The sequence below is a fragment of the Ammospiza nelsoni genome, chromosome 17 (genome assembly GCF_027579445.1).
Source record: "Ammospiza nelsoni isolate bAmmNel1 chromosome 17, bAmmNel1.pri, whole genome shotgun sequence".
Lineage (NCBI taxonomy): Eukaryota > Metazoa > Chordata > Aves > Passeriformes > Passerellidae > Ammospiza > Ammospiza nelsoni.
In genome coordinates, this window is record NC_080649.1 from 2,037,825 (window position 1) to 2,054,669 (window position 16,845).

Below are 16,845 nucleotides of genomic sequence, written 5' to 3' on the forward strand. Positions count from 1 at the left end.
CAGTGGGATGGAATAAATTTAATTTCTGAGAACATAAAGTAGCCACTAGAACATTGCTAGGAGCAGCACACCTTTTATATGACATAGAAATACTTTTCCAAACGTATTTAAGGATAATTTTTCTTTATCCTTGAAATGTTGACTTGTTTTTGTTGACTCCACACTTCAGTGGAGTTGTTTTGGCCATTTGTAATCTCTGAACTGAGTCACTTTGGAATCCAAATCCAGAAGCATTTCCTGTTGGCTCAGAGGAGACCTGAGGAATTTTGTTTCCTTTTCAGCAGTTTGGGAAGCAGGATAAATATCAGAGTTTGAAAGGCTTGGGAGGCAAACACTGAACCTCCTGCTGCTGCCTCAGAGCCATTTCCCCTGGAGCACAGTTCCTGCCCACATTCCAATGCAGCAAAGCTGCACAGGAGCTGGCACAGCCCAAACCTGGGCTTTATTCACAGCCAGCTCCTCACCCTGCTGCTCCAGAGCCCCGAATTCCTCCTGTTCCAAAGGAACTCGTGGGTGTTTCACCCCAGTGGGACCAACCAGACCTGACAGCTGAGGGGAAGTTAAAAACAGTGAAAAGCAAAAATCCTGAACTCTGTAAAACAGGATTAAAGAACCTTGAGGTGTTTAAGCTGCTCTCTAAGCAAATCCCACACTCCTACCTGCATTATTAGACTTTTTGCCTATTTCTCTGGGTTTAGCTGGATTTTGGGGTGGTTTGGGGCTCCTCAGTGGCTTGAGCACATCTAAGAGCTTCACTTACCTTCCTCAAGGGCTGGGCAAGTTTCCTGTGAGTGTTTACCTCAGGGCATCACCAGGGGCTGATGTTTGCAGTTTCCCAAACCCAGTGCAGTTGATATCCCTCAAACTTCTCCCAGAAATGGCCCTGCTGCTGCCTTCATCATTTCCTGGTTGAAATCTTTGCACCTGGGGACAACCTGTGAATAAAGATGGACAGGACACCGTGAGCAGGGAGCAGTGACAAGGAAGGGATTTAGGATCCCTAATGGTACATGGAAGTTAAACCCTGGAAGCAGCAGTGATTTAAGAACAGCCAGATCCCAGTAAAACCCAGCAGCAGAGGCTCACCCAGCTGGAACACCCTGCTCCTTTCCTGGTTAATCATTCTCCCTTCTCTTCAAACCTGCTCTGAAATTCCCAACCCCACAACAGCGGCACGAGGCTCTCAGCTGGAGCTCTGCTTCCTGCCCCTGAAATCTCTCCCAGATGCTGAAATTGCTCATTATCCTCTGAATTCCAGATGGGCAAGGGAAAAAAGAAAAAATAAAAATAAAAATCTTCCTGGAGAACGAGTCCTGGCACAGGAGGGGCTCCAAGGCCATCACAAACCAGGGACCTGGGAGATGTTTGGGGTCCCTGCAGCTCTCCTGGCCTGGAGATGCTTTGGGTTCACTCCATGGGAGTTTTCCTGCTGTTCCCCAGGGAGGGAGACAGCCAAGGACGGGGTCTGAACAGCAGCTTGGGGATCAAACCCTCCAGGAAAAGGAGAATCATTCGGGCAATCCCTAGGAATTGGTATTTACCGCGTTCCTCCCGAACAGCAGCAGCAGCTCCCGCCCTCTCGTGGCTGCTCCCAACCCTCAGGAAAGCGCTGGAAGTGATAACAACGATTAACTCCGAGGCTGATGAACAATTCCGAGATTTTCCCGTTCCTCCATGGGAGTGGCTCCGTGCTGGCTGCCCTGGCAGTGCCCCTTGTCCCCAGAGCAGGGAGCAAACACCTCCGGGGGATCGGGGGCTGAGCCAGGGATCTGAGCATCCACAGAGGCTGCCAGGCTGCCTCACACCAGCAGCTCTGGGGCAGCTGGGAGTGATCTCCATCTGAAAATGAGATGGATTCAAGCTGACAGCAGCTTCTCCCCAGCAGCAGTGTCGGGCTGGGAGCAGGAGATCTGTGAGATGCTCCAAAGGAAAAAAAAATAGGGAAAAAAAAATCAAACTCTCAAGCACAGAGCAGAAAAGAAGAAATTAAAATTGGGGATTTAGCTCCAATTTTTGACAGGTTTGTAGTGTTTTCTCCCATTTGTGCCACTGGAGATTTGGGGGGATGAAGGCCCTGGATCTGTGCTGGGCACAGATCTGGGGGTCACAGGACAGCTGTGGGGGGAGCAGTGGCACAGCCAGGCTGGCACCACAGCGTGGGACATTCCCCACTCCCGGGGACACCCAGACCTGGGGAACAGCAGAACCCCAACCCTGGGCCTGTGCCCTGGGCTGGCAGCAGCTGGATGGGCTGGAGAACCCACCCAGGACATGTCCAGGGTGTCCCTCAGACCTGAGCCCCCTAGCTCCAGTTTGGGGTGTTTTCCAGGCCATTTTTGGGATGTTTTCCAGGCCAGTCTTCCAGGCCACACAACCCCCAGCAGAGCTGGGCAAAGGCCACCCCAGTCCCACCCTGTCCCCTCCCAACATCACCCTCAGGCTGCAGAGGGGATCTCTGAGGGCCTTTTCCATCAGCTGAGTCCTCTGGGAGGCAAACGTGGGGGAGCAAAACCCCCAAATTCTGAGACACATGAGGAGCCACCTCCACTTTTGGAAGCAAAAACTCCCAAACCTGCAGCTCCCACCCAACTCCAGTGCAGCCCCAGTGGGTTTGGGAGCACAGGACAGCACAAATCCCTCAGAACCCATCCCTGGGGCATGGAAAGCAGGGCTGGGCCCCCGGGAGGGAACAACAGGAGCTGCATTCCCAGCAGGATCTGAGGGATCCAGCCTCGTCCTTCAGAGGGAAGAGCAGCAGACACATGGAATGGCTGAAGGTGTCTATTTTTGGCTCCCTATTCAGGCCAGGATATTTAAGTACCCAAATTCACCTCAGAGAATATCATCACTCCATTTAGTGCCAGACTTGCTGATGAAGATATTAAAAAAGCAGGAAAAAAACCCCCTCCACCATCACCCAACACAACCCCAGGCAGCCCACGGACTCCAGGGCTGCTCCAGCACAGCAGAGCTGGCTCCTGGAGCTTGGAAAATCCATGGATTTCATTCCATGCCAGCAAAAACCCTTTAGGAAGAAGGCAGAGCTGATTTTCACAGGTTCTAGGGGAAGAAGGACATGAAGGTGTCTGATGATTTTCCATGGCAGGAATTACTCGAGGTGGTTTAGCTGTGGTGCTGTGGAGAATTCCAGGAGGGTTGGGGATGGATGGGTGGGATTTGGAGGAGGGTTTGGGAGTTTTGAACATGAGGGGTTCATAAATCCCACCGGTGCCCTGAAATGCAGCCTGCAGGGTGTTGCAGAGTGCCAAAGCCAGAGCACGAGATGGGCCCAGCCCCTTCCCCACAGCAGAAAAGCAGCAGAAGGGGCAGAGCTGCACCCTCAGCCCAGCACAAAGAGGTAACACAAACCTCAGCAAAATCTTAAAGCAGTGTGGGCAAGGGGAAGCCAAAAGATAAATCCTTATCTTCCTCTGCAGAGCAGGCAAATCCTCCTCGCTCCTCTGGAGAGGAAGAGGAAGAGGAAACGTGGGATGGGGGAGCAGCTCTGCAAGGTCAGCAGAAAGCTCAACCACAGGCACAGCTCTGCTCACCATGGGCTGGGGCAGCTCAGGCTTCCCTGGCTCACACTGCCAGCAGAATTCACCAGAATGCAGCAGAATCCACCAGAATTTACCAGAACCCACCAGAATCCAGTTCCTCTGGACAAGATCAGAGTCCCCACAGCTTCCAGCCTGAGCCATTCCCACGTCTTCCACACAGTGAGCAGATTCAGCTGAAATTGTGCAATTCCAAGAGGCAGGAGTAGAATCAGAGCCCCAGAATGGTTTGAACCTTGAAGCCCATCCACTCCCAACCCCAACCCCTTCCCCTTCCCCTGTCCCAGGTTGCTCCAGCCCTGCCCAGCCTGGCCCAGGACACTCCCAGGGCAGCCCCAGCTCCTCCAGGGACACTGGAGCCTTCCTGGGGCAGCAGCTTCCCCCAGCTGAAACCAAAGCAGAGATTTTCTCCCCAAAGCTGCCTTTCCCACAGTCACATCTCCAGCATTAATTAGTGACCATTGATTAGTGATCAGCCTGATTGGGTGCAAACGAACCTGGAGGGGCTCTGGAGAGGCAGCTCCTGCTGCTGCCTGCTAATGAAGTGCCCTTCAATTAACACAGCCGGGATTAGAGCCTGGATCTCCTCCAGGCTGGAAGCAGCCTCGTGATCCACGCACAGAGCCCAGGCTGAGCTGCAAAAGTGGGAAGTGAGGAGTCCCCAGGTGCTGTCCCAGCTTCCCAGCCCTCCTTCCACAGGCACCTTCCCCACATTCCTGCCTGCACACAAATCCAGAGCCTCCAGCGAGGCACTGCCGCCTCCACGGGGCTGTTCCAGGGTTGAAAGAAGGAATTCAGTCACCTGCAACACAGCACATCTCCATTTTTATTGAGTCAGTAAGGTCTCAGCTGATCCTGAGTTCAGTGAGCCACAGAAACCCCTCCTCTCTCCTGTCCTGGGAAAAGTCCTGGATGCATCCAAGGAATCCACAGCACCCTCAATGCTCCTGCCACAAACCTTCCATCAGCTCACCCCAAACCCATCCCCTTCCTGCAAACCTCCACCAAAGCAGGGCCTGGGTGGGAATGGGAGAACAAACACCATGGAGAAGCTTGGAAAAAGCAACACAGCTGGAATAGAAGCAATACAATTTTAATTCTGACCAGTCACCTCCAAACCCCTCGTCTTTCCACTGTTCTGATGGCATCGTTTAAATATCACATCTGTGACATTGCTGGGGGGGGGAGAAAAAAAAATGACACAAAGATACAGACATTATGATACAATAGTACAAATGATAAATTATTTATACAGTAAATAATGGCAATAGTCAGCACAAATCCAGAAAAAGCAGCTGGCTCCCGGGGTTATGAGCAGTTTGGGAAATATTGGAACACTCGGAGAGGAAGAGTTGGGTGAGTTTCTGCTGGGAAAAGGAAATCTCCTCTTTCTCCCCACCTGTGCAATGGTCAGGCACAGAGCACACCTCCAAAGGGGCACAAGGGGAACAAGAGCTGTCTTGGCTATGGGACTTCCCAAAAACTGAAAACATCACAACCCACCAGGGCTTCCCTTCCCTGCCCCCTCCACAGAGCTGAGTTTCTCTAGAGCATAAAACTGAATAAATAACTGAGCTTATTTAGGGGAAATTATGCCAAGGAGCGTGTGGTAATTTTTTTTTTTTTAACAAGATATTTAACACTTTTCTCTTTGGTCAATTTGACCAGTAAGGCTATTTTTGGGCTACTAACATTTAAAAAATCAAAAAAGAAAAAAAAGCACTTTGAATATTTGCAAAGTGAGAAAAAGAAGGAGAAGAGGGAAAAAATGGAGAAATGGGGCAGAGGGAACACACAAACACCCTCCAGAAATGTGGGAGGGAGGATTATCCTGGAGAGCAGGAAAATCATCACAAAGTGAGCTGGACCATTGAGAGCATCCCCAGCCAGGACAGTGACCCCCCTGTGTCACATTTACCAAAGCAGCTCCTTCTCCTGCTAAACTCAGCTCCTGCCACAGCCCTGGGCCAGGCTGGGATCTGGCCTTGGAAAATCTCAGCCTAAAGATTTCCAGCACCAGAATTTGGGCTGTGGCTCCTCAGGGAGCCTCCTTGGGGTTGGTTGTGCCATAAATGTCTCTATTTCATATAAAAGGGATAAAGTTCTGGGGGCAGTGACAACGATTTGCCATTCAACAGCTTCATTAAGCCAGGGCTCCCTCCCAGAGCAAATTTACAGCGACAGCTCCAACTGCAGAATATTTCAGCACTTTAAATATTTCTTATCAACCTCATCTTGCCTCTAAAAAGTTCCCCAGGACGTGGCCAGGACTCCTGGCTGGACAGACAATGCCCCATCCCACTGCAGTTCAGGGGACAAAGGGACAAACCCCGAGTGCCCTCAATTCCAGAGCTGGTCAAATCCAACTGGGAAAACAACCCAGGAGGAACCTTGGATCAGCTGGAAAAAAGCACTTTCCCCCCCATCTGCAGGAATCACACCCTTCCTGCTCTACACTTCTCAATAGCTTCAACAACAACAGAAAAAAATCTTTTGCTTTGCTCTGAAAGGCAACATGGATGGGGTTTTGTTTTGTTTTTAAAGACAGGCTGGGTGTGGACAGCAATCCTCTTCCCTCCTCTATAAAAACAAGGATTGGGAATGCTCCTTGGCGATTCCAGAGGATCCCAGAGGATCCCAGAGGATCATCCACACACTGAGCATTCCACACACTGCCAGAGCTCCCCGGACCTGCACAGCTCCAGGCTGGGGCTGTGTCCCTAAATCTGAGCATCCTTGAGCCTCCCCTTCCCACCAGGAGGTGAATCCCAGCCCTTCCATGGGATTCTCTCCTTCCATGGGATCCACTCCCTCTCCAGCCCCACAGGGAATTGTTCCACCTCAACACAACTCTGCCAAATTCTCTTTTCCCCCTCTTAAATTAAGGAAAGGCCATCAAGTCCGTTCAGAGGTGCCCTGCAGGCAGGAAAATTCCCTTCCCATGGGTTTTTGGGAGAAGCTGGAGCCCCAGCAGAACCCCTGAGCGTGGTGAGGAGTCCAGACATGAAAATTCATCTAAAAGGGGTAACTCAGCTCCCAAGGGAGGCTGCCCATGGAAGCAGTCATCCAACAGAGAGCACCTTCCAACAGGAAAAATCAGGGCATAAAACCAAACAAGTTCTGTTTGTACATCAGGATTTTAAACAGCTCAAGTTTTACAAGGAAAATAAAACCAAACAGCCTCTCCTGGGATCTTCATCAAGGCTAAAAGTCTGTCCAGTCTGGGGATTGGGAAATGGGAACAAATCAAGGGAAAGGCGACTTTAGTGTTTTTTCTTTTTAATGTAGTCTTAAATCATGTTATGCTCAAATTCAATTCATCTAAAAATAATTAGTCACGAGGATTTGTTTTTTGATTTGCATTATGAATACTTCATTTAAAAGTAAATATTTTAGTGTTAATCTTCCCTTTTAAACTCTCTTTACAGAAACAAAGAGCGAAAACCATAAATAAGAGGGCATTAAAACCATAAAAATGACATTTGCCAATATCTTAATTTTTCAGCCAGACTTGATAAATCTATCAAAACCAGACAGTTAAATAAGAACCACATTATAAAAATTAGCAAAAAAAGGACTATTAGGTAACTCTGCAAACTCAAAATATGAAACTGTACTAAACAAAATATGTGCAAAAGTATACAAGAGTAACTGCATATAGCAAGGTTAAGCCTGAATTAGTTTTAAAGCTTGCCCCGGTGAAACTGAATTCAAAGTTGTCCCACTGTATCTCCTTTTTTTGTTTTTTTTCTGCTTTTCTTTGTTTTTTCCATTTTTTTTTCTTTCAACTCACATTGTAAGTCAAATAAAAACAAAATACACATGAAAAAACTTCCAAACGAAGCTGGTACTGGACAAGCACAGAGCAGGACACTCACTCAGCACGAGTGCAGCCACTCACAGAGAGTTCCAGGAGTCCTTAGAGTAGTGTAGGAATTCAACACTGCACACGACAGCACAACTCGAGCATGGTCTTGGGTGTTTTGTCTGGGGTTTTGTGTTATTTTCCTTTCGAGACAAGCTTGCTGTTGTCAGTCACACCTCAGAGATACCAAAGCAGTGCGAGTTTGCAATGTTTAATGCATAAAAACCAAGCCCCCCTGGGCCCTCCGGGTCGGTCTCTTCTAAGAGTAAGGACTATGGGTGAACCAACAGTCTAGAACTGTGTGTAGTTATGTGCAAAACATTCACTAGCACTCGGAATCTCAGGTCTATCTTACGGGCAGAGGAAGTGACAGATGCAGGGCAAGAGTAACTTCAGGAATCCAGCACATGATCTGACATCTACAAAACAGCCAAGGGAGTTTTCCAGTGGCAGGTTCTCTCTCTCCCTAGAAAGTGTGTTTGAAATGATTAACAAAGTAACAAAAATGGGCAGAATCTAACTTTGGTGAAAAGTCTGAACATTTCACATGATGCTCAACAAGCCAAAGTAAGGTACCATCTGTAGCAAAGACTAGATTTAGATTAACTGGTAAGTAGAGACAACTCTTCAAAGATCATAACTGTAAACTGCAAATCTACTTCCAAGTCTCTCACACACCGTTCAGTCCACACAGGCCACGTTCGTTTCGCTGGAAAGACTTCAGCCTGGAAACACTAAGAAAAGAAAAGTTCCTTTAATTGGGTCTTTATAGGAGGAAAGGGTTAGTTGTATTTGCAGCCTGGGAGGCTGCTGGCGGCATTCCTGTACTGTGCAGAGCTTGGGGCATTGATCCTGCAATGCTCAGCCCCTGGCCCATGCGCATGGTGCCCATGGCCGGCAGCGGCGCCATGCCCACGGGCACGGGGGCCATGGAAGACAGAGGTATTGGCTCCATGCTCAGAGGGGGCACGGTACTGAACGAGGGGCTGCTGCCCATCACGGGGCTCGCTCGCATCTGGTTCAGGGTCAGAGGCTGAGGCTGGTTCACCTGGAAGGGGTTGATTGGAGTCGCTGCCGTGGCGGCGCCTGCGGGGAGAGAAGGGACAGTGAGGCACTGCCATCGATCAGCACCAGGGGCTGCAGTTATCTCTGCTGGCAAAGAACACTCCTTGTGTGCATCCCCATGCCCAAAACCCCCTCAGGAGCATCTGATCCTCAGTGTGTTCCCTGGAAGCAGCCAGTGCCTCCAGCACCCCTTCACTGACCCACAGCTCCCACCTCCGACAGGCCTGACCCGAGTTCCAAATTTGGTTCCCTGCAAAAGCCCTAACCACGACATCCACACCACTGATTTAATGTTTTATATGCTCCTTTACTGCAGAGAGTGAGTTCACATCAGACATTGGGAAGAAATCCTTCCCTGGGAGGGTGGGCAGCCCTGGCACAGATTCCCAGAGAAGCTGTGGCTGCCCTGGATCCCTGGCAGTGCCCAAGGCCAGGCTGGACAGGGTTGGTGCAGCCTGGGATAGAGAAAGGTGTCCCTGCCATGGCAGGGATGGTTTTTAAGGTCCCTTCCAAACCATCCTGGGGTTCTGGATTTGTGTGCTTGCTCCAGGCTCCCAGCAGCCACCTCCATTTTTGTGTTTCTGGCACCGAGCTGGGACAAGAATTCCCAAAGTAAACAACTTGCTTCCGAATTGCAGCGGTGCTCGAAAAAGCAGAGCACAACTTTCCCAGCCTCTGAGGTTCCCTGGACTGCTGCCAGCCCTGCAAATTCCTTTTAGTGTACAAGCCCAGGATTATTTGGATGGCCCAGTGACCCCTCACAAACTTTTTGTAGTACCCGGGAAGGGCAGATACACAGATTTCCTCTCTCTCCCTACTCACTGCCAAGGCTGCTCAGAATCACTGTTTTTTTCCCTACTCAGGGATTTTAATAAATTGACTTTTTCTTCCATTGGAAGAGTGATGAAAATAAATACTGAAAGAGCATTTCCTAAGTTTCACCCTAAGAACAACACAGGAAAACATCAGTGCAAATTCAGCTTTTAAAAAACACATGTGCCACATGTTTGGTGTCACCATTTCAGTCTGCTCCAAGCAAGGGCTCACTTCTAACAGGCCCAGCTCACACGAGAAGTGCAACAGGTAATTTTTCTTCCAAAATACAGTGAGAATGTGTTTTCAGATCAGAACTGGCTCACTGTGGCAGCCTAACACAGACTAACCAGCAGCTCACTGAATAACCCTGCAGAGTTTGCTCTCTGGGAGCTCAGGCTGCAGTCAGAGATCTCCTGTGGCTGCTGCAGCTCCAGAAAAAGGGCAATTCCAAACTTCTTCCACAGGAAACTCCTACCTGTTACCTTCCAAAGGCAATCTTACCTGTTTTGACAAAATCCAGCTGAAGTTCAGCCATTTTTAAAACCCCAAACTTTTTAACACAGACAATTCTGAGTGAGGGGAACTGCTGGAAAGAAGTTCAGACCAAGAGCAGAGACTTTGTGTTTTCAGGGACCGTCACTGTGCTGGGTGAGCCTGGGATGCCTCTCTGACACCCTCCTGCTCTTGCTCGTGATCTGTTGGCTGAAGTATCCAACAAAACCAAGCCCAAAGCACCCATCTTTAACCCCACCAGCACCGAGCTGGGCAGAATTCCCATGCAGGAAGGGAAAGCTCAAACACAAACACGAAGGACTGTCCAGAAACCAACCTGGTGCCAAGAATGGGTTCAGAGAAGTAACAGGTTGTGGTGGCTTGGACACCAGGGAGTCCAGGTTGACCAGGGCAGCGTTGGGGCCCAGGAAGGACTCCGGGGTTTTCCGGGCCGTGCTCTGCTTGCCTGATGTCCCACTCGAGTGCTGGGACTCAAAGAGATCAGGACTCGTGGTGCCACTGTGCTGAGAGGGCAGAGTGGAACCTGATTCAGCTGCAACAACACAAAGGGACAAACAGAACTCCTGGTTAGTGCCCAGAGCCAGGCAGAGAGCAGGCTGCAGGGTGAGAGAGCAGAGATGCTTTATGCTAAGTTAGTGTTAGTCAGGGCTCAGTGTTTCAGGCTGTTACACCCTCTCAGCATGCAAGCAGGTCAATGTCCTTTAGCAGAGCATGAAGAAGCTACAGTCAGAGTTGCAGTGCTCTACTGCTGGAATTCCCACAGCCTTGCTGCTCCAGGTGGGACTCACAGGCTCCAAGGAACACACACTCCAAAGCCTTGGCCCTACACCACTGCTGTGCCCTTCCTAGCTGGATTCCCCCAGGGTTTTCTCCTCAAAAAGCCCAGCTGTGCTCCAGGCAGAACCATCCTGAGAGCAATGGTACCACAGCACTGACAGGGTCTGGCAGTTTTGATTTACTGATCATTGACCACAATAAAAAATAGAGTACTCATAGAAGGTATTTTGTTATCTTCCTAGTGGAATTTACACATTTGAGAGATTCAGTCAGCATGGTTCTGGTTGAGTCTCTGAGCATAAGCCCTGCTCCAAACATGTTGGACACTGGAAATTAGAAAGTCCAACAGATTTCTGGGTCAATGCAGCAGAAGGTCACACAATGCAATTCCATGGATTACAAAAGGCCCATTCCCCACGAGTTCATGCACAGGCCAAAATGGGAACAAGGAGCTTTTGCTGCTGCATCATCACTTCCTTTGTGAAAACTAATTTTTTTGTTCAATAAAATTTAAGAACAGAGACATTTGTTGCCATGACTGTCACCCAACCTGTCCCATGCTAAGAACTTGATTCGTACCTGGCTTTTTGGAAGTTCGAAGTGTGTCAAATTCAGAAAAATCATCTTTAACTGTACCATTCAAATTACTGAAGAGGTCAAAAGATGTACTTCCTGTTCAAAACAACAAGACAGCCCTGTCATTAACACATCTTTGGTTTCATCACACAGCTGATCCTCCTGGAAGCAATTCCTGATCCATTCCTGTTATTACCAAGAAGCCACCACAGGCTCCAGGGCAGCAGCTGGGAGTGCTCCTCCCTGAGCTGGGAGAAGGAGAATGTCACAGAACTGTCCTTTCTGACAGCATGGAACAACTACATCAGGGCAGTTTGCTTTTGGATCAGTGCAGGGCACACCTGAGCATGCTGGGGTTTGGTTGATTGAGTGTCTGCATTAGAGACAAGCACATCTTGCTGTGGAAGGAGAGAACAGAAATGGATTTACAGCTTCTACTATCAAGTGTTAATCAGCCCTCAAGGAAAACGCCACCAGTGATTATTTAATTTCTGTTTCCCAAGTGGAAAGGAGGAGGAATGCAGAGCAGAGGTTGTGGAGATGGCAAAGCCCCGTTAGCTGAAGCACCAGCACTCACCCAGAGCTTGCAATCAATGAAACATCACCACTTCCAAACGGGGACACACTCTTACCTCAGATTGGAGGCACAGAAACAACACCTAAGTGATCAGCAATCACACTCCTGAACAGCTTTAAGGTTTGTGTGGGTATTTTTAATTAGCTGAAATGTTTTCTTAGTTTATTTTTAACCTTCAGGACATTTCAAGCAAGAAGAGCACAAGATGACAAACCCCAAGAGAAGATGAAAATTGAACATAAAAACAACATTTATCAAGAACAAAGAGCCACCATAGCTAAAGGCTCATTTCAGTTTTCGCCCTTTGTCCAGGGAAAAGCTGCTTAGAGAAGTTTTTGCAGCACTCAGATTCCTCTGTCTGTTGTATTCTGGGATGAATGATGAGCAGAAAATGCATTTTGGATGCTTTTAGCCACGGTGCCAATATGAAAGTGCCAGGTATTAACACTCATCAAGGCTGTATTAGTTACAGAGCATGGAAAGACAATTACAGCAGCACCTTCTGCATCTTTAGCAGGGCTCAGGGAGGGTTTCACACCCTCAGTCTGAAGGAACAAACCTTCGTTTGCACCTCTAAAAGTCTCCTCGAGCTGCTCAACCTGTCAATCTACATCTGCAGAGCTATTTATCATGAGGAAAGGTGAAATTAGAGTATCATTCATTGCCAAAAATTAAGTCCTTGTCTAATTAAAGATAAAACCCAAGAGCAGCAGCAGTCCCAAGTGCTCAGCAGGCAGCCACAAATACCATGAGGAGACATAGAAGGGACAGAGCAGGAAGCAGCACCTTGAATTCAGAGCTGCAAGTCTGAATAATCACACTGAAATTTCTTTTTCCTGCTGGTTATTACGAGTCCCTTTTATTTTGAAGATAAATTCTGCCAATTGTCCAACTTCTTTGAACCACACAATGCAAGAAAACCATTTGGACTTCTCCTCATTACTCAAATGAGATGGATATGGAATGAGAACATTGCTCACCAGAAGTAGAGAGAGGTTTGTTTGCAGGTGCTGATCCCCAGGGATCCACAGAAGATTTTGCTGCAGTAGAAGATGGCTGAGCAGGAGCCCAAGGGTCCACATTTTTGGCCAGAGGCTGAGCTGTGGATCCTGCTGGTGCTGCCCAAGGGTCAACAGAAGCAGCTGGTTTGGCACCTGCAAGAAGGATCAGCAGGAGAGAAGTGAGGGCAGCTTCCCTTGGAAAGCTTTTCTTGGATTCTGACCCTTCCCAGGAGCCTTTCCTTGGAGATTGAGATTGACCCCTCCAGGAGCCTTTCCTTGGACACTGACGCCTCCCAGGAGCCTTTCCTTGGAGACTGACCCCTCCAGGAGCCTTTCCTTGGAGATTGACCCCTCCAGGAGCCTTTCCTTGGAGACTGACCCCTCCCAGGAGCCTTTCCTTGGGACTGACCCCTCCCCAAAGCCTTTCCTTGGGACTGACCCCTCCAGGAGCCTTTCCTTGGACACTAACCCCTCCAGGAGCCTTTCCTTGGGACTGACCCCTCCAGGAGCCTTTCCTTGGAGACTGACCCCTCCAGGAGCCTTTCCTTGGGACTGACCCCTCCCCAAAGCCTTTCCTTGGTGATTGACCCCTCCCAAAGCCTTTCCTGGGTCACTGACCTCTCCAGGAGCCTTTCCTGGATGATTGACCCATCCCAGGAGCCTTTCCTGGGTCACTGACCTCTCCAGGAGCCTTTCCTTGGAACTGACCCTCCCAAAGCCTTTCCTGGTGACTGACCCTTCCCAGGAGCCTTTCCTCCTCCCAGTTAACACTGATCATTAATGGGAGCAGCTCAGCACCAGCCACTCCCAGCATTTGTCACACTCTGACCAACAACAGCACCGGGAAATTCTGGGCAAGGCAGAGGAATAAACAATTCCCCTCTCTGGATCCAAATACCTGCAGCTCCAACCAGGAAATAAACTTGCCTTTGTTGGTGACATTGCCACCACAAGTGACAGTCCCTGGCTGGAGGTGACCTAAATCACAGGGTCTATTTATGAGCTCAGGGGAAAGTGAGTTTATAAAAAGCCCAAAGGTAAAAGGTGTGACATACACAACATTAACCCTTGGACAAAGGAAGCTGTAAGATTCAGAGGGAATGTTTTCCAAGCCTTTTAACCCACTGCTATTTTATAAAGATATAATCAGCTCCCCTGAGCCTGCTGTGCTTTTTTATTCCCATTTCTAAGCACTCCTGACACACATCTAAGCTTCCCACTGATGCCCCTTTATTATTTTTAACCCAATGTCTGTATGCTCAGGGTTCTCATTTTTACTGGAAGATGCTGACAACTCTTCACTCCTACAAATTCAATCACCAAAGGTTTGATTCCCAAACAAGGATTTTATAACCCAAGAGAGCGGGACAGAATCACCTACATGCAACAACTCTGACCTTCAATATCCTGCAGCTTTCAAATTACAACTGAAAATTATTTTAGCTTTTAAAACTCCATTCAACACCCCCTGGCATCCCAATATTCCTGTAAATCAGAAATGCTGCACACAGTGGCACAAATTCCAGCTGGAATTTTGGGTTTTGTTTCATCAGCAGCCACGTGGTTACTACAGCTCTAGAGCAGGAAATGCCAAAACTCTCCAAGGAAGCCCCATAATTCCCACCCCAGTACTCCCATCTCCTTTATCTATCCCCAGTGCTGAGCTAGGAGCAGTGCCACACTAATGACAGCATTTCCCATCACCAGCAGCTTCCCAAAATGTCCTTTCTTCCCTAAAAGGAGCACTCAGAATGACAGCACTCAGGAAAATCCCTTCCTGGAGCTTCCATCAGCTCCAGTGGAACAGCACAGCACTGGCAGGATTTGGGAAATGCAGATTCATGAGTCATTTTTTACCAGCAAATTCACAAACTGGCATCCTTGAGACTATTCCTGGGAGAATCCAGCAGGGTGGAAGCAGGGATTGTGCTGTGGTGAAAGAAAGCTGGAAGCACTGAGGAGATGCTACAGCTGGAACTGGTACAAGGAAAATCCTGTCACAGGGTGACACATCAGGCTGCACATTTGAGGAAAGTGGATTCTGGTTGCTTTAAGCCATGGAAAAATAAACTGAATGGCCTCAGGGCCCAAAATCTGAGCTTTTTCTCAGTTCCTATCACCAAATAAACCAGGTGACACTTGGAATGATGGCCTGGCAGTTGGCCCAGGAGATTTGTAGGTGCCTTTAATGCCATCATGAGCAAGAGAAAAATCCCCAAACAAAGCATTTCATCATTAAACTTCCATTTTTCATCAGGAATCTGATGGTGGTTTGCAATCTAATGTGGATGGCAAATCCCTCTGAAGCATTTTAGAGCAGAGGTTGTAGAACCACCAGCCCAAAGCAGAACTGACAGAACAAAGCTGTCAATCTTCATGGAAAAGCTTCATCAAGATTTGCACAGAAACACCCTGCCCTTTAAAAAAGTCAAAAATCCCAACCAAAAAATAGATCCAGCTCCAGTTCCAAGTGTTACACTGTGAGAAACCATCCACTTTCTTATCAAAGGAGGAACTCCTTGGACAGGCTGTGGCTGACCCAGACATCAGCCCACCACACAGGCAGCAACAAACACACAAAAAACCAAAACACCACACAAAAATTTGGCTTAGTTGCTCTTTAAAATGTGAAACACTGCACCTTTCCCTTCAGCAATATTCCATGGATTTAGCACTGAAATCCTATGGAACACTAAGTACTTTAAATGGCAACCTGAATTTTTTGTCTGCTATAAAAATCTTTATTTAAGTAATTTAATCCTTTTGATTCTGACCATACACAAACACATTACAATTCTCTAGGAGCAGCTAAGGACATGACAATTCAGACTGATGGCTTTCCTAAGCTTGCCTAAATATCAGATTAAATTCTGGGAACAGTTTAAACCCATGGCACTGGACACAACCAGCAGTGAGACATGAGCTGGACAAGTTGGTTTTGTAAAGACAACAGAAGTGCCACTCTCTTCTTCCTCAGGATTCAAACTGCACACACAAAACCCAACTGCTTAAAAAAGAAAACCAACTGCCATTGGTGCCTGCTTGGAAATGAGGAATTTAGTGAAATGAATGAAAATGGACTCATACACGAGTACCACACTGAGGAACTTTGAAATGCAAGGTTAAAAGCATTGAGATCCCAGTGCTCCTGGCAGTTTGCTCTTACCAAATGATTGCCAGGGGTCGGAGGCAGGGGCTGCAGCTGTGGATCCTCCCCAGGGATCTGTCTGGTTGGCAGCAGCAGCAGCAGCAGCAGGAGGGCCCCAGGGCTCGCTCTTGGCCGGGGCCGGTGCCGAGGAGGGCAGGGCATCCATCAGGTCCAGCAGGGTGGTGTGCTGAGGGCAGGAAGAAGCTGAGCTTTACACAAGAGCCTTGCCAGGCTGAGGTACAAACCCACGAGAGTGAAGAAGCAATTATTATTATTATTAGCATTATTATTATTATTTTTCCTTTTACACGCCTGCAATGACTAGCTCCAAATTTAACCCACACGGAAGAAGCTTTAAGCTACACAACAAAGCAAACCCAGAAGCACAAAAGAGCTCAGTATTAAGCTAAGTTTGTGTTACTGTCATTCAGCTTTTGGCAGCATAACAGGGAATTTCTTAGGCCAAGGCACTACCTCCTTCTTTTTGGGAATTTTAATTGTGTCTCTGCGACTCTCCTCCAGAGCCATCTGTAATCTCAGATCGTCCCCGCGTCTGAGGCGCTCCTCCTGCAAAGGAAACCAACACTGGTGACACCGAGCACGAGCTGCTCTGAGCTGCTGCTGCTCCCTGCAGGGCTCCAGCCCTGCCCCTCTGCTCCACAGGCTGCATTTCCACTCAGCACACACCAGGAACAGGAGCTCTCCTGGGGTTCATGCCTCGGGAGCACCCCGACCCTGCTGGGGCCATTGCTGGTTGGGATTTACCCTGGTGCTGTTCCATTCTTTCCAAAATTCTGTTAGAAACACCACAGAACTTCAAGTGAACAAGCCATTTTTAAATTTACCCTGGTGTTGTTCCATTCTTTCCAAAATTCTGTTAGAAACACCACAGAACTTCAAGTGAACAAGCCATTTTTAAATTTACCCTGGTGTTGTTCCATTCTTTCCAA

General features: G+C 48.4%; 1 protein-coding gene across 3 annotated transcripts in view; it reads right to left on the minus strand.

Annotated features, from left to right (window-relative positions):
* Positions 1 to 4,634: 4,634 nt before the first annotated feature.
* EPN2 (epsin 2) overlaps positions 4,635 to 16,845 on the minus strand; it is a 43,217-nt gene continuing 31,006 nt past the window's right edge. For 2 of the 3 annotated variants that reach the window (XM_059484085.1, XM_059484086.1), the window contains exons 4-9: positions 16,370 to 16,462; positions 15,914 to 16,082; positions 12,727 to 12,900; positions 11,173 to 11,265; positions 10,133 to 10,348; positions 4,635 to 8,508 (exon numbers count right to left, since the gene is read on the minus strand). In XM_059484085.1, coding sequence (XP_059340068.1) covers positions 8,189 to 8,508; positions 10,133 to 10,348; positions 11,173 to 11,265; positions 12,727 to 12,900; positions 15,914 to 16,082; positions 16,370 to 16,462 — 1,065 coding nt within the window. In that variant the 3' untranslated portion in view covers positions 4,635 to 8,188. The remainder of the gene's footprint in view (positions 8,509 to 10,132; positions 10,349 to 11,172; positions 11,266 to 12,726; positions 12,901 to 15,913; positions 16,083 to 16,369; positions 16,463 to 16,845) is intronic. The other variant, XM_059484087.1, reaches the window with a different exon arrangement.